At 54.5% G+C, this 25,329-nt stretch overlaps 1 protein-coding gene and 1 pseudogene across 1 annotated transcript; both read left to right on the top strand.

Moving 5' to 3' along the window:
• The first annotated feature begins 469 nt into the window (after window positions 1-469).
• The window catches only part of LOC131586325 (uncharacterized), a 1,027,770-nt pseudogene continuing 1,002,910 nt past the window's right edge, over window positions 470-25,329 (top strand).
• On the top strand, window positions 10,718-11,635 carry LOC131586397 (olfactory receptor 14J1-like). Its single transcript, XM_058853228.1, has one exon. It carries the CDS (start codon window positions 10,718-10,720, stop codon window positions 11,633-11,635), a length of 918 nt encoding a protein of 305 aa, XP_058709211.1.

Below are 25,329 nucleotides of genomic sequence, written 5' to 3'. Positions count from 1 at the left end.
GGTCCTGGTGGTGGCTGCTGTCAGAGGCAGCCTGGAGGAGCAGAGCCCTGTGTACCCCAGGACCCCCAAAGTGGAGAGCCCAGAGAGGGGGAGCGCCACAATTCACGGGACCCTCAACAGCCTGGTGAGGGGCAGGGGGGACTCCTTGGACCTTCTGCACCCCAAAGCAGAGAGTAAGGGGAGAAGGGACCATAGGAATCCAAAAAGCCCCATCATCCCCAAATGAGGAGATGGAAACAGGGGGATCTTTTTGGATTTCTGGCACTCCCAGCAACCTGGGGTGGGCAGGGAGCAAGCCGACAGGGGGCCCCCAGTGCAAGCGTGACCCCCAGCAGCTGGGATAGGGGGGAATCCCTGAACCGCAAAGGGGAGAGAACAGAGATGGGGAACTCCCGGGAGGCATTTTCAGGGCTGAATTTTGGTGTTTGGGAGGTTTTTATTGGCCCCAGATGCCCGGTAACTTCTAGAGATGAACTTGGTCAGGAGGAACACCCTAACCCAATGTGCTCATGCATTGCATATTTCCGCAAACAAGGATTTCTCATTCCCAAACCTTGGCCAGATGGAGAGGAAGGCTGTGAGGAAGAGGAAGATGTCCCAGGACACCCAGGCAGGTGAGGAGGAAGTCAGTGCCCCTTTCCCCCTCTCTCCTGCTCCATCTCCCAGCCCAGCCTGGCCCCCGGCTGCAGGACAACCCCGCTGCTGACGCCGTCCTGCCGGGGACGCACTGGGGGGATCTCCTTCCCCTTCCCTCTGGCACGGAGGCAAATCCCATCCTCTCCTTGTCCTTCCTCCCCCAGACAAGGAGCTGAGGATGGAGACCAGGGAGGACAAATCCCCACAGCAGAACCTCGTGGAAGAGGCCATTTTGAGCAGTTCCACAGTGCAGGAGTCAAACTGGGAGGAAAAGATTCAGAGATCCCGCAGGAGGAGGGGCTCCAAACCCATCCCAGGGTGCTCTGATGAGGAAAGACCCACCCTGTGCCGGGAAGGCGGCCAGAGATCCAGCCAGGGCTCTGAGCTGGTGGTCCATGAGCAGCTTCAGGATGGGGAGAAGCCCTAAAAGTGCTTGGAATGTGGGAAGAGCTTCAGCCACAGCAACAGCCTGATCTGCCACCAGATGATCCACACTGGGGAATGGCCCTACGAGTGTGGGGAATGTGGGAAGGGCTTCAGCTTCAACTCCCAACTCGTCATCCACCAGCGCATCCACACTGGGGAGAGGCCCTACGAGTGTCCTGAGTGTGGGAAGAGGTTTCAGACCAGCTCCAGTCTCCTCAGGCACCAGCGGATTCACACGGATGAGAGGCCCTTCCGCTGTGGGGAGGGCTTCAAGCACAACTTTAACCTCATCAGGCACCGGCGCATCCACACTGGGGAGAGGCCCTACGAGTGTCCCCAGTGTGGGAAGAGCTTCACCCAGAGCTGTCACTTGACTTGACACCAACGGATGCACCAATAAGGGAAGCCCTGCAAGTGCCCCAAATTCAGGAAGAGCTTTGTGCACTGCTCCAGCTTCATCCCCCCTTGGAGGACGGATATTGGGAAGAGACCTGGTGATCCATGTTCCCTGTGATCCATGCTGGGAAGACACCTGTCCCTTTTCCTGCCCATGGCAATGTCATGTTGTGGGATCAAAGAACGTGAGGGTCTGGCCATGGCCCTGTAATTAGATTCAATCCCATCTCAGGTCGTTGCCAGGGGCGAGAAAAGAACTCCCTCTCTCTCACCTAAGGATAAGAGTGTCCTTTCTTGGCAGGAGGAAATATGTCGCCAGGAAGTAACCGTGAGTGGTGGTTTAGTTTTCCCTGTAAATAGTTTTTCTTATCTATTCTGTTACTAAAATTATTTCTGTTCCTGTTTGTTCCTTATCCTGTTGCTGTTCTCAATAAATTGCTCTTATCCCAGCCTGGGATCTTTGCCTTTTGTGCTTTCCATGGGAAGCAGGAGGGTAGTGAGTGGCGGCGCGATTTTAGCAGGAGCAGGAAATTGGAAAATCCCATTCCTGAAGCCTAGTCCGTGGAAACCGAGCATCCCAGCTGGTGCCAGGCCTGGTTGCCATGGGCAGCAGCCTTGGGAGCGGGTCCCTGGCTGGGGGCTGCGGGAACCTCTTCCCTCTGGTGCCCAGGGCCAGGAGTGGAGGGAGCGGCTGGAGCTGAGGCGGGCAGGTTTAGGCTGGATGTGAGGAAAAGGTTTTTCCCGCGAGGCTGCTGGGGCACTGAACAGGCTCCCCAGGGAAGGCTCCCAGCTCCAGGGCTGGCTGAGCTCCAGCAGCGTTTGGCCAGCGCTGCCAGGCCCAGGCTGGGATGGTTGGGGTGTCCTGTGCAGGGCCAGCAGTTGGACTGGAGGATCCCCATGGGTCCCTCCCAACTCAGCCAATTCTGTGGCTCTGTGATCCCATGAGCCTGGGGATGGGACTGCAAATGGTTGCCATGGCAATGGACTCTGGCTCCAGGCCTGAGCTGGTGTCCATGGCAACCACCCCTGGCATGGGGTCTCCATGGAGCTGCCAAGGGGCTGACCATAGCAACAGGGGCTGTGATGGTTGCCATGGAAACAGACCATAGCAACAGGGGGCTGTGATGGTTGCCATGGAAACAGATCATAACAATGGGCCAGATGTTGCCATGGGAACAGACCACAGCAGGGAGACAGCTCTGGCCAGGAGCAGCTCCTGAGCACAGCCCAGCAGGGCTGGGGCCCTGCCAGGGCAGCTCAGGGACACGAGCAGGCCCAGACAGAGCTCCCAGGGGCTCAGCACTGGCAGGGGCTGTGGGATGTCCCAGAGGGGGCTGTGTAACAGCAGCACCTCTGTGGCTGTGTCCTGGAGCCCCAGAGCAGCTGTGATGTCAGAAAGGGGCTGTGTGACAGCTCCGAGTGGGTTGTGTGAGGTCACAGATGGGGCTGTGATATCACAGAGTTTGTTGTGTGAGGTCACTGAGCAGCTATGGCATCATAGAGGGGATTGTGTGATGTCACAGAGAAGGCTGTGACATCATGGCACGGCTGTATGACATCATAGACCTGGTTGTGAGGTCAAAGTATGTGCTGTGACATTACAGGGTATCTGTATGACATCACAAAGATGGTTGTGTGACATCACTGATGGGGTTATGACATCACGGAGCTGGCATTGACATCATAAAGGATGGTGTGAGGCCATAGAACAGACACTGCCATCATAGGGGGTGGCTCTGTGACATCACAGACCAGGATGTGACATCACAGAACAGACTGTGACATCACAGGTTGAATTTTTGACATCATAGTCTTCTGTGACATCGCAGTACAGCTGTATGACAACACATGACAACATCCCAGAGTTGGCTCAGTAAACAGAGCTCAAACTTCACAGGACTTCAGTTATACCTTAACCTTAACTGAAACCTCAAATGTCACAATTTAGCAAAACAACAGCATTTACTGTATCTAACCTAACTTACAACCTATGACTTAGCAAATTCACAGAGGAATAATACTAAACAGTATTTAAATTAGCTTATAATTTATATTAAACATAACAATGGAGCAAGAGAAGAACACTAGGCAGCATTTAACTTAGCTTATACCTCATGACTTACCCTCACTCACAGGCCTGACTGACTGAGATCTCCAAGGCACTCCAACCCCTCTGAGAGCAGCATTTCTGCCACATTTGCCAGGGCACAGCACTGGTGTGTGCACACAGACACAAAGGGGCAGTGCAAGGCAGCTGTGAGAAATTCCCCTGCAGGGCAGGGAAATGCTCCCTGCGGATGCTTTGGCATCTCCCCAGCGGGCGAAGGGCTGAGCCTGGAGGAGTGGGGGGATCGGCCCAGGCTCCGTCCTTGTTCGGGGATGCCCCGAGTGCAGCAAACGGGAGAGTTCCCGGCTCACAGAGGCCCCACTCAGAGGGAGGTGGCTGGCCCAGGAGAGCTGCAAGGGGCTCCTTTTGGAGTGCTGTTTGTAGGGCCCCAAGAGAGGGGCTTCAGGCACAGCAATGTTTCATCCTGGCCGCACTTGGCATCAACAGCTTTCTTTGCAAGGCTGAGAACAGGGATGTTGTGCCACGCAGGGAACAGAAACAGTTCCCAGGGCTGCTCCTGAAGCAAGCAGGAGCTGCTTGGGCAGCAGCAGTGCCTGGGAGCAGACAGTGTTTCTGATGAGCTGCAGAGGAGCTGAGCCCAGGGGCTGTTGGCCAAGGCCCAGGCCCAAGGAGCATTTCTCAGCTGGCAGGGCGGCCTGAGAAGGGGAGGGGGGAATGCACCAGCACAGGGCCCATGGAACCAAGGGACCATTGTGACACTGTGGGGCACCATGAAATAAACAAAGCATTGTGACACTGTGAGGCCTCATGGAACCAGTGAGACCATTGTGGTCCCCACAGAACCAAGAGGACCATTGGGATACTGTGCAGCCTCATGTAACCAAGAGACCTTTGTGACACTGCAGGGCTGCATGGAACCAAAGGTCCATTGTGACATTGAGGGGCCTCCTGTAATCAGTGGTCCATGGTGACACTGTGGGGCCAAAGGAGACCTTTGTGACACTGCAAACTGCCATGGTCCATTGTGACATTTCAGGCCTCATGGAACAGAGGAGTCACATGACATTGAGGGGCCTGTGGGACCACAGAGACCATTGTGACACTGCAAGGCCACATGGAATCTCTGGGACCATTGTGACACTGCAGGGCCTGATGGATCCTGAGGCCATTGTGACACTGTGGTACTCCATGGAATCAAGAGTCCACTGTGACACTGCAGGTCTTCTTATAATCAGTGCTCCACTATGACACTGCAGGATCCCATGGAATCACAGCACCATTATGACACTGAAGGGCCCCATGGAAGTAAGGGTCCATTGTGACTCTATGGGGCCCCATAAAATCAAGGGAACACAGAACAGGTCTGGCTGGTTTGGCCTCCCAGGGGCCTCCTGACTGGTCCAACTGACCTTGACATGTTGAGGGTCTCTTCTCATCTGTTAGTAAAACACTAAATTCACTAAGGCACTGTGAATTCCTTCCTATGGGAAAAAACTGTCCTGCTTCTCCAGGCATCCATGGCCAAAATTTGGATTCCACCTCCAACATTCCCTACATCCAAAGACTGCTCCCAGACAAAATCTGCCATTACTGACAAGTCTGGCTGGCCTTGGCCTCCTGATGCACAGCTCTATCCTGCTTTCCAAACACTGGGCCTCTGTGCTTTCCTTCCTATGGAAAAGAATTTTCCATCTCAGCCAGGTGCCCATGACCAAAATTGGAATTCCACCTCCAACATTGCCTGTTGTGAGAGACTGGAGGAGATTTTGGCTGGAAACATTTTATGTGGGGGGGAGGCAGGGTCAGGTCCAGCCTTGCCCTGTCCTGTAACCCCAGCACTGCACTGCCCTGGAACCCCAATCCCCCCAGAGCCTCTATCCCAGCCCAGCAGTGTCTGCCAGTCCCTGGCACACCAAAGGCAATGCTCCACACCCACTTCTGGAACCCTCAGCCCAGCTCCTGAGTGACCAAATGATCGGAAATTCCACCTGGAGAAAGTGCCCAGGGAGAAAAAGGGGTATTTAAGGCTGACCACAAGGCAAGCACACATCTTGACCCCACCTCCTCTTGGAATTTCTACCTCAACATCGCTGGAATCCAGGAGTTGGTAGCTGTGTGTGTGCTTCTCTGTATCTTCTTTGTCTTTCTCTCTTTCTGTGTCTTCTTCTATTTCTGTCCTCTTGCAAATTTTGATTAACTTAAAATTGAAATGGGTTTATAGTTTGTGAAGTTGAATGGGCCAAGTTAATGCTTTGAGAAATGTTTTTTGTTGATTGAATGTTGTATTAAACCATTTGTCAAACTTTCTCTGATTTACCAGTAAAGACTGTTTTCTGGTTTTGACCTCTTTAACATCTCTTATCAGTATTTCTCCAGTGCATGCAACTCAGAGGACACAAACAATTGTAATTCCTTTTAAATGTCTCCTTGAAAGAGTTGTTTGGGGATGGGGGTCAGGGCTTGTCTGTCCTGCTTGGCACAGCCCAGGCAGAGCTTTCACAGCCCCATTCCACACTCCATTTCCCACCTGGAGCCCCTGGTGCCTCTGAGTTCTGCTTCCCCAGCCCCAGGGATGCTCTCCTTGTCTGCCCATTCCCCCAGGGTCTCGGGGCAGGGATGGCCTCAGTGGGGGCTGCTGACATCCTCAGCAACTTGGAGGCTGCTGCTGCTGCTGCTGCTGAGTTTTACTTCTCCAGAGGCTTGTTCAGCCTTCAGCTCTTCAGCTCAGGAATTCAGTGCCCCAGGGCTCACTCAAATTCAGAACACTTTAACAAGCCAAGCCTCTGGGAATAATTTGATTTATGTTTTCAAATCCGATGAGGGCTGCCGTGGCACCCAAACCCAGCAGTGGGGTCAGTGCAGTGTCCACGACAACAGCCCCTTGCAATGGCCCAGGGCAGGTTGGGATGATAATCCACGCTCACAGCTGGCCCAGGGCAGCTCTGCAGTGCCCTTCCCCACAGCCTGTCTGCACAGAAACACTTCCAGGGCTCTCTGCATTTCCCTTCCCTCACTCTTGCCTCACACACACCTCCCAACAACCCACTTGGTGCTTTCAGCTGCAAGGAGTTCAAAGCTTGTCTGTCCTTCAGCAGCTGCTCTAATTCTGCCTTCAGCCAACTCTGCATTTGTGTTTATTGTAGAACTCCCTGTGTGTCTGAAACATTCCTTGTGTGGTTCTGCCTTGGGGAAGGGGGACCTCCTTGGTGGCACCTTGGGCTTGGCACACACTTGAGGAGGGTGTCTGTTTTCCATGGGGAAACTCAGCAGTTTTAGATTGCTAAAATCAAAGAAGGAAAACCCCTCTTTGCCTGAGTGCAGCCAGTTCTGTGAGCAAAGCAGGTCTCAGGGGAGTGAGGAGAGACAGGATGGGGCTGGGGAATTTAGAGCAAGGTTGTCCACACTGGGTCAGACCTCAAGGCACAGCTTCTCTGACCTGGCCAGACCTCCTTAGGAGGGACCCTGGATCAATATCCATCACTGAATGCTGCAATCATCTCTGCTCTAAAGAGAACAGGAATAAAAGACACCCTTTAAAATAGGAATACATATTTCTTAAAAGCTCTTTGAACAATTTATACAGAACTATTGTAAGAAACTTTCCTAAGAACTGAACCAGACCAGAAGGAAATCAAGGCACAGCCATGGTTTTTGAGGATTTGCTTGATCCTAATGAGCCCCATGGTGCATTTGGAGCTCAGCCCTTGAACCTCAGGGCCTGAGAGGAGATTGCACAAACCTTTCCAGGAGTCCAAGTCAGAGGAAACAGTCAAAGTTGCTTGAGGCATTAATGGGTCCCACTGAGGTCCATCCCCAACACAGGCTCCTCATGAACTCTTTGAAGGAGAGAATTGGAGGCCAGGATAGCACAAAAACCTCTCAGAGACTCAGTGTAGGAAGGAAAATCCAAAGTAGCTGAAAACCCCTGAGTATCTCAAAGTATTGATGAGCCCCACTGAGTGTCAATGCAAAGCTCCCAAGGGACTCATTAGAGCAGATAATTGGGGCCATGATTGCACAAACTTCTCAGAGACTCAGGGTGGGAAGGAAAAAGGAAAGTACCTTAAGAACCTGAAGTTCCTTGAAGCATTAATGAGCCCCACTGAGTGTTGTTACTGACAAAGCCTCTCAAGGGACTAATTACAGCAGATAATTGGAGGCCAGGATTGCACAAAGCTCTCAGAGACTCCAAGGCAAAAGCCAAAGTCCTTTGAAAAAGCTGCAGTCCCTGGGAGCATGAAGGAGCCCCCCAGGGCCATTCCTGAGCAAGGCTCCCCAGGGACTCCTTCCAGCAGATCCCTGAGGCCACTGGCATGTGGGCTAGGGGGGATGCTGAGGGCAGGCCAAGGGGGTGACAGTGGCCAGCCTTGCTGGGGCTGTGCCAGGAGGCCCCAGGGCTCAGGACAAGGTGTCTCCTCACAGCCCTTGCTGGCACAGCACTGGCTGCTGTGGCCCAGGGCACCAAGACTTGGCTTCTCTTTGTTCCCAGCTGTCATCAGTGCCTCCAGTTCTCTGCTCTGCCTGGGGCCTGGGGACACTTTCTCAGTCACATCCCTCAGTGGGACCCATTTAAAGTGAAATAAACTTTGGAGTTGGATTCTGACTTGGAGTTCTTGAGAGCTTTCTTCCCCTCCCTCTCAGGGACTGATGTTCAGGGCCTCAGCACAAAGCCCCAAGAGGCTCATTAAAGTCCTGCTGCTGTGTCTGTGCTGCTGAGCTGGGCCGGGCTCCTGGCACAGAGGCAGCTCCTGGAAACCAAGAAGAGCTTCAAAAGCACATTTCTCTTGCTGAGCAGCTCTTCTGCCAGCCCAGCAGGGCTGGGGCACTGCCTGCAGCCACCCTGGGCACAGCCCAGAGGCACAGAGAGCTTCAATCAGTCAGGGCTGGGAAGGTGCTGAGAAGTGCCTGGGGCAGAATCACTGCCAGCCCTTGACACAGGAAGCCTCTGGCTGCAGGACAATGCAGCTGCAGCTCCTGGAGGCATCTCCTCAAGCTGGAACATGCCAGTGCCTACAGACTCTGTGAGTACATTCTGTGCCTGTCCCTTGTGTAGAGCAGCCAGGGGTGCCCAGGGCTGTCCTGCAGAGCAGGGTCCTGCAGCCCAGGGCGCTGTGCTGGGGCAGGGACTCTGCTGCCTGCCAGGGACAGCTCTCAGCCGGCCCAGGGAGCTGCTCCCAGCGCTGGGGAGAAGCTGTGGGGGGAAGGAGCCACCCTGAGCAGGGCAGGTGCTGCTGCTGAGAGGGGCTGTGTGGGGCAGGGCTGCTCCCAGCTCCAGACCTGCCTGGGCACAGCTCCGGAGGACACTTCCCAAAAGAAGATGAGCCAGGGATTGCTGTCAAGATCAGGAGCTTTCCTGAGACTGTTTTCAATTTCTTGCTTTAAGCAGGATGGGAAAGCTGGGATGATGACAAAAATATTTTTGCTTTTTATACATTTTTAATACGTATTTATATCCGTAAACTATTATTATATAGTTTTAAAATTATAATCCTTAATTAACTCTATTAAACTACTGTTATATAACTATTATCCTTAATTAATTCTAGTATGTTTTCTAACCTTACTCTTAGATTTTAGAACAATAAACTGCCTTTCTAAATACATTTCTGAAATACTGTATAGTCTTAACATCAGGGAGAGGAGCTACATGAAGAACATTTGGATTTTAACCAGAATATGAAAAGTCATAACAGATAGAGGGGCAAAGAAACCCTTGGACCTACTCCAATGGGTTGACCCAGGGGTGTGTAACTGGGGCAGCTGAATCTCCTATTGAATGTTTCTGTTAAATATCCTAATTAATCAACATTAATCAATTATTGAAACAAGGGCCTGGGTGTGCCCCAATGGAACACCTGGAAGCTTTCAATAAAGGTCTGGTTTTTACTTTACTGTTCTAACACTGTTGCAAAAGGTTTTTTTTTTTCTCTTTTAATTATAGACAACAGGGGGATGAGAGAAGCAGAAGAGGAATTGTAATCCCAGAATCACAGAACATTCTGAGTTGAAAGAGACACACCAGGATCAGCAAAGTAATGTTGGAACATTTACAGAGATGCCAGAATTGTAAGTTTGGGTGCTCAGTCTCTCTGCTGGGAGCCTCCTAAACAGCCTAAATGCACTGCTCTGATATTGTCATTGATATCTGGGGCTCTCAGGGAGCCTCTGCCATCTGCAGCAGCTGAGTCAGGCCCTGCCCTTGGGATTGCTGCCAGGCAGGTGTGTCCATGGGAATGGGGTGTCCCAGCTTCCCTGTGACCTGTGGGGCTGTGGGCAAAGCAGTCCATGGGAAAGGGGAATGAGCTGAGCCTCCCTCCCTGAGATCCCATCATGGGAACACCTGGGGATCTCCTTGCTGTGTCCTTCCAAGCTCTGAGCTGCCCTCCTGGCTGCAAATCTGTGCCAGAGCCTCTCAGAGTTCCCTGAATGTCCCACGGGGAAGGGCAGAGATGCCACAGCTGAGGAAATGCTGTTGGCTCTGCCAAGGGAGCCGTGAGTGTCCTTGGCAGAGGGGGGTGCTGAGCCCTTGCCCAGAGACCTTTAGAGAGGGTGAGACATTCAGGGATCCCTCTGCTCTGGGCAGGGTCTGGTTTATGCCAGGGTGACACAGGAGTGGGATTGTGCTCTGATTCCAGCCAAAGGTGGAAACCCAGGGCAGTTGGGAACAAGCCCATCCAGCCCCTCACCTTCCCTAAGGCACAGGGAATCCTTTGCCTCTCACATCTCTCATTGGGAATTTCTGAGTGCAGCAGAAATGCTGGGGATTTCTGACCTCAGAGAACCAGGAATGATTTGTGGGTAGGAAAACAATTTGTAAAACCAACTCCTGCCATACTTTAGAAGTGTGTGTGCAGATGGCAAGAGGCCTATCTGCATTAGGAGTAATGCCCCGACATATCCTGAATTTCCAGCCTTGTCCCTCTGCCACATGGCTACAAACCCAGGGCAGCAGGGCAGGGATGGCTCCTGGAGAGCCCCCAGGCACAGGCCTGGCTGCTCCTGGCACACTCAGACAGCACAGCTGGAGCTCAGTCAGGGACCTGGGTGAAGTTTTCCCAGAGCAGGAACAAGGGTGGGTGAATCCCAGCGGGACAATCTACACGGAATGGCCCAGGTTTGACTCAAAGCAGCCTCTCCTGACTTGCCACTGTCCTTTGTCCATGAACAGGTCCCCATGTGCAGCCACAGCAAATGTCCAACAGCAGCTCCATCAGCCACTTCCTCCTGCTGGCATGGGCAGACACGCGGCAGCTGCAGCTCCTGCACTTCTGCCTCTTCCTGGGCATCTCCCTGGCTGCCCTCCTGGGCAACGGCCTCATCATCAGCGCCGTAGCCTGCAGCCACCACCTGCACAGCCCCATGTTCTTCTTCCTGCTCAACCTGGCCCTCACTGACCTGGGCTCCATCTGCACCACTGTGCCCAAAGCCATGCACAATTCCCTCTGGGACACCAGAGACATCTCCTACACAGGATGTGTGGCACAAGTATTTTTTTTGGTTTTCTGTGCTGCAACAGAGTATTTCCTCCTGACCATCATGTGCTACGACCGCTACGTGTCCATCTGCAAACCCCTGCACTACGAGACCCTCCTGGGCAGCAGAGCTTGTGCCCACATGGCAGCAGCTGCCTGGGCCAGTGGCTTTCTCTATTCACTGCTGCACACAGCCAATACATTTTCCCTGCCCCTGTGCCAGGGCAGTGCCCTGGGCCAGTTCTTCTGTGAAATCCCACAGATCCTCAAGCTCTCCTGCTCAAATTCCTACACTAGAGAACTTGGGCTCATTGCAGTCAGTGCCTGTTTGCTACTTGGCTGTTTTGTGTTCATTGTTTTCTCCTATGTGCAGATCTTCAGGGCTGTGCTGAGGATCCCCTCTGAGCAGGGACGGCACAAAGCCTTTTCCACCTGCCTCCCTCACATGGCTGTGGTCTCTCTGTTCATCAGTACTGCCTCATTTGCTCACCTGAAGCCTCCCTCACTCTCCTCCCCATCCCTGGATCTGGCAGTGTCAGTTCTGTACTCAATGGTGCCTCCAGCCCTGAATCCCCTCATCTACAGCTTGAGAAACCAGGAGCTCAAGGCTGCAGTGTGGACACTGATGACTGGATGATTTCAAAAACATTAAACTGCTGGCCAGTTTCTCCATATCACTTGTATTAAAAGTCATCTTTGGTACTTCCTGTTGGTTTGGTTGTTTCTTTCCCATTGTTATATTTTTCTCATAGTGTCTGCAAAAATATGTCATTGCTTGTGCCATTTCTCATTTTATTTTCCTACACCTTCCCTGAGGCCACAGACTGTGCCAATGAGGAACTGCACCCTTGGTGGTTTTAAAGGAACTAAAGGATCTCCCAGCAAAGTTTTCTCCAGAGATCCCCCTTTTGTTCCCTTCTCTGGAGCTGCAGCAGCAGTGTCTGTGTGCAGAGCTGGGGCAGATCAGTGCTGGCACAGCAGCTGTGCCCAGGAGCAGCAGCACTTGGTGTTGCCAGTGCTGCTCCCGTGCCACTGCCCCGCTGCCCTCCTGGCCCTGGTGTTGCTGCAGGGCCTGAGTGCTCTCGGGGCCGGGCACAGCCCTGGGGGTGGCAGTGCCGGGGCTGCAGCAGGGACAGGCCATGGGCACTGCTGGGGCAGCGCTGACGCCTCAGGGCAGGGCCTGGGGGCTCCAGGCTCCTTGCCCAGGCTCTCTCAAGAACACGCCCAGGCCAAAGCTCAGCACAGAAAACCCCCGTGAGCAGCCCCAGGGTGGCCGTGGGCAGGCTGAGGGCAAACAGCATGGCTGGGGCTCTGCAAGGTCCCTGGGGGAGATGGGAAGGAGCAGCAGAGCAGGGGCTGATCCATCCCCACTGCGCTGGACACCCCAGGGCAGTGTCCCAGAGCGTCCTCATGGAGCTGCCAACAACATCCCCCTTGTGCAGCCCTGGCCTCTCCCCCAGCTCAGAGAGGTGCTGCATCCTTGCAGGCACAGACACGGCAGCACTGGCTCAGGAGCCCCTGTTTGCACTGCCCAGAGCAGGCGTCAGCACCCCCATGGTGCTGCTGTGGGGAGATGAACCTGAGGGAGCACAAATGCCATCAGCCCCTGGGGCCAGGAAGGGCTGGGGGACGGGAGGGAAACCACTCAGGGTTGTCGTGGCCTCTGAAGACACACAGAAAGTTTGTTCCCATGAGCTGTGAGTTTCCTGTGCCACTGCAGATGTTGTTGCTCAGGACCAGGAAATCCCAACCCTCTGAATCGCACCTGGGTTAGGGATTGGTGGAACTGCCAGAATGACGAGGACTGAAATGCTGGTGGAAAAAGCTGCACTTTAATTAACCCCATTTTCTGATGGAAAATAATCCAGGAATTTCATTCCTGGAATTGGAAAAGCAAGGAAATAGTTTTTTAGGAGGTGTCATAGGCACTCCCAGACTGGGGGACTCCCTAACCCATCCCTTCTGGATTGAGGAATAGAAGTTCCTGGGATGAGCCAGGATTAACAAACCCCTCCCTCAGGTGTGTGTTCCAGGATTTTTCTAGGTTTTCCCAGCCCAGGTGAGCCATGTGCAGCATTCCAAAGGGATGGAGCTGTTAAGTGGGAAGTCTACGATTTTCCCAGATTTTTTTCCCAGCCCAGGTGAGCCATGTGCAGCATTCCAAAGGGATTGGTTAAAACTCGAAAGGATTTTGTTCCCCGTGGGAATAAAACTGGCTCCAAAACCCTCCCAGAAAGGCCAAATCCTGATTTTAGCAGCTTTTTCCACCTCCACTGGGTAAACAAAAACTGCTGGGTGCGGTGTCACCCACCGACTGGTCCTTGGGGAAATCTTCTCCTCGCTCCCTGGATGGTCCTAGGAGGGTCCTGGTGTCCCCTTGGATAGCCCTTGCTAAAATGCGAGGGGGTTTCCTCAGGGAAGTGACAGACCCGAGAGTGACTTGCTTTCTGCAGCTGGTGCTGCAGGAGACGCTTCTCCCGGGATCCAGGGAACCAGGGAACCGCTGGCAGAGCTCCCTGTTGGGGCACCACTTGTCGCAGTGAGCGGAGGTGGTCAGGGTGCCGCGACCTTCCCAGGGAAGCGTCTCCTGTGGCACTTCCCCTGGGCGCACAGGCACGCTTCCCTTGCCCCCGTGATTCAGCTGCGAGCCCTTCAAAGGGCTTTTGGAATGGCCGCTGTTCCTCGGGTGCTGCCGAAGAAAAGAGACGGGAGGCACCGTGTGGGGTTCCAAGGAGGTCTTTATTCTTCTCTCCAGAAGGGTCCCAGAGACAACAACTGGCCTGGGCTCAGTGAGAGCAGGGATTATATAGGAAAAGCAGGGGGTGGGGTGGAGCAACAGGGACAATGGTCAGAGGATTCAGGGGCGGAACAAGGGGGAAGGGCCAACAGGGTAAAAATAATATGCATACAGGGGGAAAGACATGTTGGGAACCACTTAACATGTGGCTGTAAAAATAAAAGCTCCCCATCGAGGCCTTTAGCCTCTGGGGGAGAGTGGTAAGTGAAAGCCTACTATGGGCTCTTCCTCCAGGGGAGAGTGGCTACAGTATTGGCTGCTTCCTCGGCCCCCACAGTTCCCAGTATCTAGTTAACATCTCATAGTTCTTTGCATCATTTGGGTCCAACAAAGGGTTTACAATAGGAAACAACTGGTCCACTGTACCTTGTAAGGCTCCACTAGCAATTTCTCCCTGCCCATGTGCTCTGACCATCTTCATCACCAACTCTTTATCTGTTTTCCTTAGCGCTGTCATCATGAAATCACCTTAGTCTGGGTCTCAGTTCTTGACTATTAACTCCAATCTTTTTGCCACTTTGCTAGGGTTTTCTCTATAATTATGAACTTCTTCCTACCAGTTATTCAGGTCACCAGTAGAAAAGGGGATCTTCACCCACACAGCTTCTCCTGTGGGACCCACTACTTGCCTTAAGGGGGTGACTAAAGGCAAAGCTTTCTTGGTTTTATTCCTTATACATGTTGTCACTGGCATCCCCAAACTTGTCCCCTCACCAGGATTATTCATCTCATTCTCACTGTCATTTAATTGAGGGAGAGGAGTGGTTGCTTGAGGGGGAAGGTAGAGCTGGCGTGGAATAACTTGGCTGTGAGTCTTGGACATCTATAACAGTGTCTTCCTTGCGCTTTTTTGCCAATTTCAAACATCTCTGCCCTAAACTACACGCTGAACAACATCTCTTTATTTTCCACCTGTTATCTCTTTCCAAAGGAAGGACCAAAGTCTCCTGGGGGTCCAAATCAAAGCCATATTCTTGGTGCCACTCAGGTTTATTCTTCAGGGTAAAAAAATGTGTCTGCACATATCACTTGGTCTCATTTGTCTTTTTTTCTTAAAAATAACATCAACTGTAACAGTGGATGATCATTTAAAGTTCCATTAGGCAGTCCATTTTCACCACCTTCTAATTTTTACCAAGCCTACCGTTGGTTACAGTATTTAATCCGATCATTTGCTTCAAAAAATGACCCTCTGGGATTCCTCCCAAGTCTTTCTAATGTGCTAAAATACATTCTAGTGGACTCTTCGTGCCTTGGACCAGATGTTCCTTGTCTGTGTCACACCTGTGAGTTTGGAATGGCTACCAGCCAGGACGTGTCCCAAGGAGGCCGTGCCAGCTTCTGTGCAAGGCCCCGTTCCCTTCCTGCTGCGGCTGCGTCGGCAGCCCTGGGGGCTCCTTCTGCTGCCCTGAGCCTGCAGAGCAGGGCAGCGTTTGCTGATGGTTTGAGGTGTTCCTAAAGATCCTGTCAGGCTGTCTTAGACACTTTGGGCAAGGGATTCCTTCCAACCTGGGCCACTTAGGGGGGGGATGGGGGTGAAACCAGGGCATGTGGCAGTGTGTGCAAGGGCCCTTTGTGACATATGGTCACCATGGGATGGAAATGGACAGGGTGTCAAAGGGCCCTTTGTGACATGTGGTGACATAGGAGCTGGCGGTGACAGGGCCACGCCACAGTGCCCAGTGCATGCGACGGGACAGGACGCGCCAGAGCGGTGCTGTGAGGAGCCCCCGCACAGCGCACTCGTTTGTGTCGGACCCGGAGCTTTTCTGAGCCGTCATTCCTGCAGGTGACCTCGAGGCCAGACCACAGGAATTGCTGACCCGTGGCCTTGCTGAGGTTTCTCTTCTGCAGGTGCCCTTGAGGGCAGACTGTGGGACTTGGTGCCCCGGAGCTTTCCTGAGGCATCGCCCATCCCTGCAGTCGCTGCCCTTGAGACCAGAGCACCATCCTTGACGAGGAGCCTCCTGTCCTTGTGGCAGGAGCCCTCAAGACCCGAGTGCAGGACTTGCTGTCCTGCAGTCTTGCCAGGACTTCAGTCTTGCAGGCGCCTTCCAGGCACGACTGCAGGACTTGCAGACTCGGAGCTTTTCCGAGCCATCCCTCCTGCAAGTACCATAAATCCAGTCACTGCCATGGAGCAGCGACCCCCAAGAGTGCCCAAGTTGGCCTGGGTGGAGGAGGAGGAAGAAGAAGGCCCTGGAGCTACCCCAGCACAGGACACTGAAGAGGTGCAGGAGTTCCAGCCACTGCAGGAGGGTGAGTGGCAGAACTGAGCATCAGGGCTCAGCCCGTGGCCAGCTTGGCCACATCCCATCCCATCACGTCCTGTCCCTTTCCGTCCCCTCCCGCCCCTTCCCATCCTCTGGGGATGTGCCCACAGAAAGGATGGAAGAAAGCCTGGGGCTACCCCCCCAGCAATGGCCACACTCCATCCCCTGGGGCATCCCAGGGCTGTCCCTGCCTGGGGAGTGCAGGGCTGGGCTGTGTTCTCCGGCCTCTCCCACAGCCCCTCAGCTCTGGCTGCTCTTTGACAGATGCAGCCATGGACCAGACACAAGAGCAGGACCTTGCTGGTGGCCACTTCCGCAGAACAGCGCAGGTACCTGCAGCCATCCCCACCTGGGCTGGGCCTGCTGGCACTGCTCAGCCCAGCACCATGCTTGGAGCTCTCCATGCAATATCCCTCTCTTCCCACCCTTCCTTCTCCTGCCTAACTTGCAAATTCATCAAGTGCATTTGGCAGGAAGAGACCAGTGCCATGGGCTCTGGGTCCATGGAAAACGGTGATGTCTACACCACCGACACCAGTGCTGCCATGCTGGAATTGATTTTGGAGGAGGGTGTTTCCATTCCAGAGCAAGTAAGCAGCCTGTGGCCAGGGTTTGATCCTCCAGGGATGGCTTGGCCTCCCAAGCCACACCTGCTGATCACTCTAAGCCTTTGAGGCCATTGCAGCGTGGCGAGAAGGGAAGCACTTCTCTGGGGAAGCTGGGGACATTCCTGACTCCCTGTGGCAGCTTTCCAAGTCTCCCCTTGTGCCTTCTCCAGGTGCCTGCCATGGTGAGGTACATCCACCAGTGGCTCATGGCCAATGAGTCTGCTGAGCACAAGCTGGACAAGGCCCTGTTGGATCTCACTGAGGCGCAGCCCGCTGATGTGGTCATTGCTCTCCTCCGTGTGGCCCCAGCGTGTGACAGGTACGGGGCCCATGTGCCCAGAGGGCTCAGGGCTCCTCAGCCCATCAGCCTGCACAGTCTGGCCCAGGCATCTGACCAACAGAGACTTCCAGGGTCCTGTGTACCTGGGACCTTTCCCAGCCCTGCTACATCAGCCCTTGAGCCTGCTGCCATGCCATGCCCCCTCAGGGCCCTGTCCCCGCAGGGCTGGGCTGCCTGGGTGCTGCTGCTGGTGAGGGGCAGCGGGCAGAGGCAGAGCTGGCAGCCAGCTCCCCCCCCCACTGCTGCCCAGGCCACGGGGATGTGTCTGAGACCCCCTTGAGACAGAGCTGTCACCCCACAGAGCTGCCATGACCATGTGGAAGACAATCATGTGCTCGAGCAGGACTGTGGAGCCAGTGGTGCAGATACTCCTGGATGTGCTGGGGAACTGGCCAGAGCACAGCACGTGCACCTCCGACGGGGACAACACGGGTGTCTTTGCCCTGGCTGTGAGTTTCTGCAACTGGCCTTTGCTCACCCCATGGCCAGCCGTGTCTTCAGCAGCTCTGTTTCCTCCTTCCCCCACTGCATCTCCCTGCCTCAGGCACTGGGCTCAAACCTGGCCTAGGGGCAGCTTCAGGGGCACCAGGCCCGATGCTCCCCCTGTGTCTCCCCCAGCCTCTCCCTGCCACGCTCAGGCCCTGCCACAGAGACACCTCGGCACTGAGCTCTGTCTCAGGGTGCTTTGTCCTCTGCAGGCAACTGTGGTGATGTGGAAGTTCCTTCAGGTGCCCTGTGTCCCACGTGTAGTGAATGGGTATTTCCCCCACCTCTTTGTGCATCTGCTCTTCCAAGTGTTCTTCAGCACTTTGGATATGCCAGAGGAAGTTGATACCTTCTGGAAGGGATGCCAAGAGCAGCACAGCCTTGCCACCAGCCCCAGCAGGTGCTCCATCCCAGTCCTCCTGTCCCTGCCATGTCCCCATGGCAGGAGCCCGTGCTCCCAGCGTGACGTGGGCCTTGCTGTGCACACAGGTTTGCAGTGCAGACCCTGAAGTCCCTGCTCTGCCTTCTCCGGTGTGAGCATGTGGTTCTGGAAGTGGAACGCAAGTGTGGCTGGGACACGCTGCTCTGTGCTGACACCCACCACTATGCCGTGGGTCTGCTGGCCAGGTGAGACCCCCTTCTCCCCACTGCCTCTGGCATTTGTGCCCTGTGTGTCCAGGTGACCCACACCATCCCAGTGGTTGTGGGCACCAAGGAACAACCAAGGAGACTTCAAAAGGCTGGGAGAGGAGGGTGCCCCAGAGCTGCCACCTCCCCAAGGGCCCATGTCCCCTTGCAAGCTGGTGGGGAAAGATCAGCCCTCTGTGAGTCATTCCTGGGAGAGCTTTGCTGCCACTGGCTCAGAGTTTTGCTTCCTTTTTCCTCCATTCAGAGAAATGTGCTCTTCATCCGTACACTTGTGTTCTGGGGTAGCATTCTACCTGCTCAGCCTGCTCAGCAAAGAGATGCCATTCTGGGATTTTGCTGCCCTGGCATTCCTTGTAGAGGTGAGCCTGAAGGCCAGCTGCTTTCCAGCTCTCTGACCTCTCACAGCTGCAGCTGCCTGGGATTTGGCTGCCCGTGCTCTGTGCTGCTGCCAGGGCCCAGCTCTGTGTGGTTCCAGCCTCCTGCCAGCCAGCTCCCCTGTCACTGCCCTGTGCCTTTCAGGTCCTGGAGTGCCTGGACTTGACTGAATGCACTGACAGCATCCTGGACATCCTGTCAAACCATCTGCAGAGCGAGTGCAGGGAGAGGCAACGCTTGGCACTCAGAGGCCTCCTAGTGCTTGGCAAGAATCCCCTGATGGTGAGAAGGGGGCAGTGGCTGAAGCCATGCGGGCAGCGTAGGGATGGGGAACGCAGTCCCTGGGCTTAGCTGAGCTTCAGACACTGAGGCAGCTGCTCCCAGCTCTCCTGCCTCCTGGCTCAGCTGCCCGAGTGCTTTAGGACCAGCCTTTGGCCTCTGGGCCCTGCAGCAGCAGGATGGGGTTTCACAGACTTCTCTTCCCCACAGGCCAAGAAAATGTGGAGCCTGACTGAAAACCTGCTGGAGCTCCTGCAGGAAAATGATCGTGACGTGGTCAGGATGACCATGGTTCTACTCAAATATTTATTCCTGTATAATAGTGCCCCGATAGCCATCCCCATAGCCCGGCAGCTGGCTGAGGTGCTCCTGCCACTGTTTGACAATGTAAGGTTCTGTGCCCTCAGCCACGGCCACTGGGTGCTGCCCAGACACTTTGTGCCCTGTGTATTCACAGGCCAGACCAAAGGGGGCCCGAAGCACCCAGTGCTGAAGTCTTTTTTCCTTCCTTTCATACAGGATGATAGCCAGGTGCAGCTGTGCTCCATGTCTGTATTTAAAAAGATGATAGATTTATTAATGGAAGAGGGAAGAAAGGCCCTGAAGTCACACGTGTGCCAGAGCCTGCTCCCACTCTTCTTCCACTGCCATGAGCAGAACCAGCATGTGGCAGAGGTGAGGACACCTGGGCTGCCGGTGGCACCCTGGGAGAGGGCTCGGCTGCCTCCTGCCCTGGCACCTCCAGGCCTTGGCACACGAATGCGGGTCCTGTGCCTGGGCTTGTGGGGCCATCTCCAGTCTCTGCTGCTCTCCAGGTGTCCCAGGAAACGCTGCATTCTTCAGCCAGATTCCTGAAGAGGAGAGATATTGAACAGATGCTGCAGCTGGATAAGAAACTCTGGAAGTTCAGTGAAGGCCTGGTAAGGACGGCCTGGGCGGCCCAGCCTCAGCCTGGAGAAGCTCCCTGTCCCCGGTGCCCAGTGTGTGGGGCTGGCAGCTGCGCCCCTGCCCGGTGCTGCACCCGGGAGCAGCACGGCTTCTCTCCAGGCTCCTGTGGCCCCGAGCCGTGTGCCCATGGAGCCCTGGCCCACTGGGGCTGCGGGGCAGGGCGGCACCGCGGCTCCCCGGGCAGCAGCCGGCCCTCTGCCCCCTCCAGAGCCCGGCGCCAGCGGCTGCTGGCCGGGCCTCAGGGCTGGGCGGGCACGGGAGGCCGGGGCTGGCCGCAGGCAGTGCCCGGCCGAGGGGCAGAGCCCGCACCAACCCTTCCCTCCTGCCGCTCTCTCCAGCTGGCACAGGACAGGAACCGAGCGGCCGAGCAGCTGCGCCGGGCCCTGCCGTACCTGCAGAGCCCACAGGAGCCCCTGCGAGAGGCGGCCATCAGGTTCATCGGTGAGCCACGAACCCGGGCTCCCTCCCCGCCCCGCCGCAGCTCGGCCCCGGCCATGGCTGCTGCCCCGGCAGCGGCACCCGGGCCCGGCGCCCTGGAGCCCCGGCTGCCCTCGGGGCTGCTGCCGGCCTCTGGCAGCCGTGCCCTTGGGCTGAGTCTGGATGCGGCAAGGGCCCGGGCTGAGCCCTGCCGGGGCGGGAGGGCGTGTGGCCACAGGGCTGGCAGCGCCGCTGGCAGGGAGCTGTGCCGCCGGGGCCCTGACAGGCTCTGTGTTCCCAGGGATGGCCGGGCAGCACCTGAGGGGGCAGAAGAAAGAGATGCTGCTCATTTGTGAGGGTGAGTGAGGGCAGCGGGCTGTCAGCGGGGCTGTCGGGGGCAGCTGCAAGCCCTGGCCTGGCTGTGGAGGGCTCTGCTCCCTGTGTGGATGAGGGGTGGCGTGGGCAGAGCACACCGAGATTTCAGGGGCACGTGGGGCATTCGTGGCCGCAGCTTCGGGCTGATCCCCTCGGTCCCTGCTCCCTGCTGGCCATGGCAAGAGCCGGCTGGGATGGCCCTGGCAGGGGGCTCTCCGTGGGCCCCCGCAAGTCTGGGATCTGACCGTGGCTCTGTTCTTCTCTCTTCCAGCCCTTGAAGACACAGCATGTGACAGCAGCCTGGAGGTTGGAAGCCTGGCACTTCAGACTTTGTGCCTTCTCAGGGCAGGAGACCATGCTCCTATCTCCACCTTCCAGAGGCTGCGAGATCAGCTCCGCAGGGCATGGAGGTCACGGCCTCGTCTGTCGGGCCTCAGCTGGCTGCGCTGCTGGAGCTCTGCAGAGAGCTGATCTGGGAGGCTGTGTCTGCTGGGGCCACATGAGCAGCCAGCAGGGACTTTGTTTCCTTCAAAGATTGTTCTTTTCTTTTTTGTTTTGCTTTACTATGTAAATAATATAGGATATATTATAATAGTCAGACTCCCAGGAGCTTTCTTTTGCTGCCCAGGGTGTGTGGGGCATAGGGGAAGAGTGGGAAAAGGGGGCTTGTGCTCTGCAAGCTGCCCAGGCATGCAGTGGTGCAGGGAAAATGGCCAGAAGTCCCTTGGCCTTTGGTGGTTCTGCTGAAGCCACAAGCCCTGTCCCAGCCAGGAAGTGCCCTCTGTGTCCTGCTGCCTGTGTTGCTGCCTGGATTGCTGAGGGCTCTGTCATGATCCGCTAACACCGGCGGAAATCATGAGATATTCGTTTGATCTCACAGTGCAAAAGGAAACAAAGGGATTTCAGTTTAAATCACAGCAATAGTGCACTTTTATTTTAGTGCCAACAACAGGAGTTCTAGCTGCTATGGTTTTTTGAAGGAAAATTGCTGTAGGTTTATGTGATTCTGGAAGGGCTCGAATTAAAGGGGTCATCATTTCACAGGTAATTGCATTGGTGATTCATAGCCAGTAGTTAATTTTCTGTCATGTATCATTTGCAAGCAGGCAGCTTTGTGCATGTCTTGCAGTAGTTGGTCAGGAGTACCAACTATAGCTCCAGGGTCTCCCCTTTCCAATGGATTAAGCCCTGCTGCCCAATGAGCTGCGTGCTGAGTTAGGGACCACGGGTTACATCTGTCTCCTGCTGTTGAGAAGACCCCATGTCCCCAGTACCCACTGGCTTCTTGTTCTGTCAGTCAAATCTGATCTCCTCCGGTGAGAGATGCAGTATGTGTTCTGTCTCTGACTCGTGAGGGAGACGCCCGTGCTCCTTTTTCAGCTCAGCCAATTCAGCAGCAGTGTACGGGATTTCTTTAGTGATTGTATGCAAATCAAGATCTTCTTCATTTATATGATTATATTCTGTTTTAATTAAAGGTTTCAAGCTAGGACAGCAGTGCTCCCCACAATTTTTCATCAGTTAGTTCTTTTTGAGGGTAAATTTGATTAATGAGAAGGGTTTCCCTCTCCACTGTTTCTTTGGTGAGTAAGCATTCTTTGAATTTTTAACCCATTCCTCTCTTTGGGCCACTGGCAACAGATGGATCTCATTCCTTTCTTCATCTGATTGTTTTTGCAAAATTTCAACTGGGTTTTGAAAGGAGTCCATTCTAGTTCTTTCCTCACCTTTTTGCTTAAAGCAAGTTTCTCTAGCTGCTGTAAGACAAGCGCCCAAAACTGAGCAGAGTATACATTTTTGCCGAGTAAAAGCCTTTGGAACCCATACTGGAGGTCTCCTCCTCATCCTTGCCTCCATCATATGCCTACCAATATCCTTGTGCTGTGGAGCATTTGCTCTAAGCCACACCTTGGGTCACCCCGCTCCTGAGTGTCACGATCCCCTAACACAAGTGGGAGTCGTGAGAGGTTTGTTTGATCTCAGAGTGCAAAAAGGACACCAGGGATTTCAGTTTAAATCACAACAGCACTAATGCACCTTTATTTTAGTGCCAGCAACAGGGGCTATGTGATAGATGAGAGGGAGAGAGAGAGAGAGAGAGGGAGAGAGAGGGGTAAAGAGCCAATGTAAAGAGAGAAAAGAGGGGGTTATAGCTACCAACAGACGAGACAAGGTCGCTGGTGTCTTCTTCTGTGGGGAGATCTCTCTTGAAGAAAGTAACTTGGAAAAGTCATTTTTACAGTCTGTTTCAAAGCAAGGGGCAGCTGGCCAAGAGGTGGGGAAATTCCTCGGCTGTTGTGATGAGCCCCCTTGCTCTGGGAAGCAGGTGTAAGGTACAGAACAGGCCGCTCCTTACAAGTCCCTGCTCAGCAGCAGGAATGAAGGCAGTGTACCTTGAGAGCACAACAAGCACACCTGCAAACCATCACCTGGCAAGCTTCCACCTCAACCAGGCCAGAACCCCTGCACAAAGTCCCTCAGGGTCTTCAGGGTCTCGGTCTCTGTTCTTGCGATGGTTGTGAGGCAGATGAGGGTAACTTCAGACTGTCTCTTACACCCTAGTAACCCCAAATGACACCAATGACCCCAAATTACCACAAATAACCCCAAATTACTCTAAAGGACAACTCTGAACCCTCACCTGACCCCAAATGACTCTTCTGGCCCCACACTTGACCCCACAGGACACAGACATTTACCCCCTGCTGAGCTCAGTCCTATACAACCCCAAATCCTTCAAAAACCCCCAAAATTTGACCCTGGGAACTTCCTGGATGAGCAGGGTCAGTTCCAGCGCAACGAAGCCTTTGTGCCCTTCTCGGCCAGTGGGCACACCCCAAAAATCCCATAAATCCTTGGGGTGGGGTCCTAAATCCTTCTGGAATCCCAAAAATCCCCAAATTCCTTTGTGGTGGGGCCCTACATTCTTTTGGAATCCCAAAATTCCTCGGGGTGGGGACCCCAGACCCATTTGGGATCCCCGACCCCTGAAACCCCCAGACCATTTTTGGACCCCAATCCCAAAGCTCCCAGACCCTTTAGGGACCCCCCAGACCCTTTTTGGGGTAGCCCAGATCCTTTTGGGACCCCAGACCCTTTTGGGATCCCGTAGCCCCCAGAGTCCCCAGACCCTTTGGAATCCCCTCGGCCCTTTTGGAATCCCCAATCCCTGAAACCCCCAGACCCTTTTGGGACCCCCCGACCCTTTTGGGACCCCCGACCCTTTGGGGTGGGGCGGTGCTGACGCCCCCTCCCCACAGGGCAGTGGCTGTGCCTGGGGGAGGCGCTGGCGCGGGCAGAGCTGTTCCTGTTCCTGACCTCGCTGCTGCAGCGCCTGCGGCCGCGACCCCCGGCACCCCCCGAGGAGCTGCCCACAGCCCCCCTGGAGAGCGGCTTTGCCAACATCGTGCCCCGCTTCCAGCCCCTCCTGCTGCCCCAATGAGACCCCCCAAATTCCAGACTGCTCCCCAAATTCAGGAACTGTCCCAGGATCGGGACCCTTCCCCATGGCTGGAAAATCTCCGCCCAGATCCTCCCCAGATTCCACTCCCAACATCCCCCCCGCTTCCAGCTCAGGATGGTGCCCTGATGAGACCCCTCCCCAGATCCCACCCCTGAGATGCCTCCCCATCGCTGGAAAATCCCCCCAAATCCACCCCAAACCCTGCCCCAAAATGGGGAATCCCCCTTGAGACCCCTCTCCAAATTCAGGATGCCTCCCCAAAATGCCCCTCCCCATCAATGGAAATTGCCCCAAAACCCAAAAAATCCTCCCCAAATCCCCTTACCACAATCAGAACACCCCTGGGACCCCAGAATTTCCCCCCAAAACCACCAAATTTCTCCCCCAAAATCCCAAAATTTCTCCCAAATCCCCCTAAAAACCCCAAAACCCCCATGCCCCCCCAAAAGTCCCAAATCCTCCCAAGACTCAAAATCCCCCCCCAAAACTCCAAATTTCCCCCCAAATATCCCAAATGTTTCCCCAAAACCCCCAAATTTCTCAAAACCCCCAAAATTCTCCCCACTCCACAAATTTTCGCCCAAAACCACCAAATCCTCCCAAAATCCCAAATCCCCCTCAAGACCCTCAAATTACACCCCAAATCGCAAAAATTCCCCCCCCCCCCAAGACTCCCAAATTCCTCCCCAAAAATACAGGGATCCTACTAAACAACCAAATCCCCTCTCCCCAGAATTCCCCTCTGGACTCCAAATTCCCCCCCAAAACCCCCAAATTTCCCCCCCCAAACCCAGTTTTTTTTCCCCAAAACCCCAAATCCTCCCCCTAAAAAACCCAGAATTGTCCCCAAAACCCCAAATTTTTCCCCAAGCACCCAAATGTTACAAAAAAAGCCTAAAATTCCTGCCCTAAAACCCCAAAATTCCTCCCAGGACCCCCAAAGTTTACCCCCAAAACCCCAAATTTCCCTCCAAACCCCCAAATTCCTCCCAAATTCCCCCCAAAAACTGGGAGAACCTCCCAAAAAAATACCAACCCTTCTTCAAAACCCCCCCCAAAATCACAAATCCCTCCCCAAGAATAAACAAAAAAGCTGAAAATGTATATATTTTTTTTCACATTTTTCACACCTTGGGCAGGGGTGTAGGGGGGGAAATCCCAGAATTCTCAGGATTTTTCACATTCTTTTGGAGAGAGGGGGTCTTCCCAACTTTTCCAGCAGCCCCCCCAGGCAACTGCTCCCCAAAATTCCTGCCCCTCAGCTCCCCCAAATTAAGTGCACATAAATAAAAAAAAAGAGGAAAAAAGAAAAAAAAAAAGGG

Source organism: Poecile atricapillus, chromosome 19 (genome assembly GCF_030490865.1).
Source record: "Poecile atricapillus isolate bPoeAtr1 chromosome 19, bPoeAtr1.hap1, whole genome shotgun sequence".
Classification (NCBI taxonomy): domain Eukaryota; kingdom Metazoa; phylum Chordata; class Aves; order Passeriformes; family Paridae; genus Poecile; species Poecile atricapillus.
Note: the sequence above shows the minus strand (reverse complement) of the source record. Positions and strands in the feature narration are given on the sequence as shown.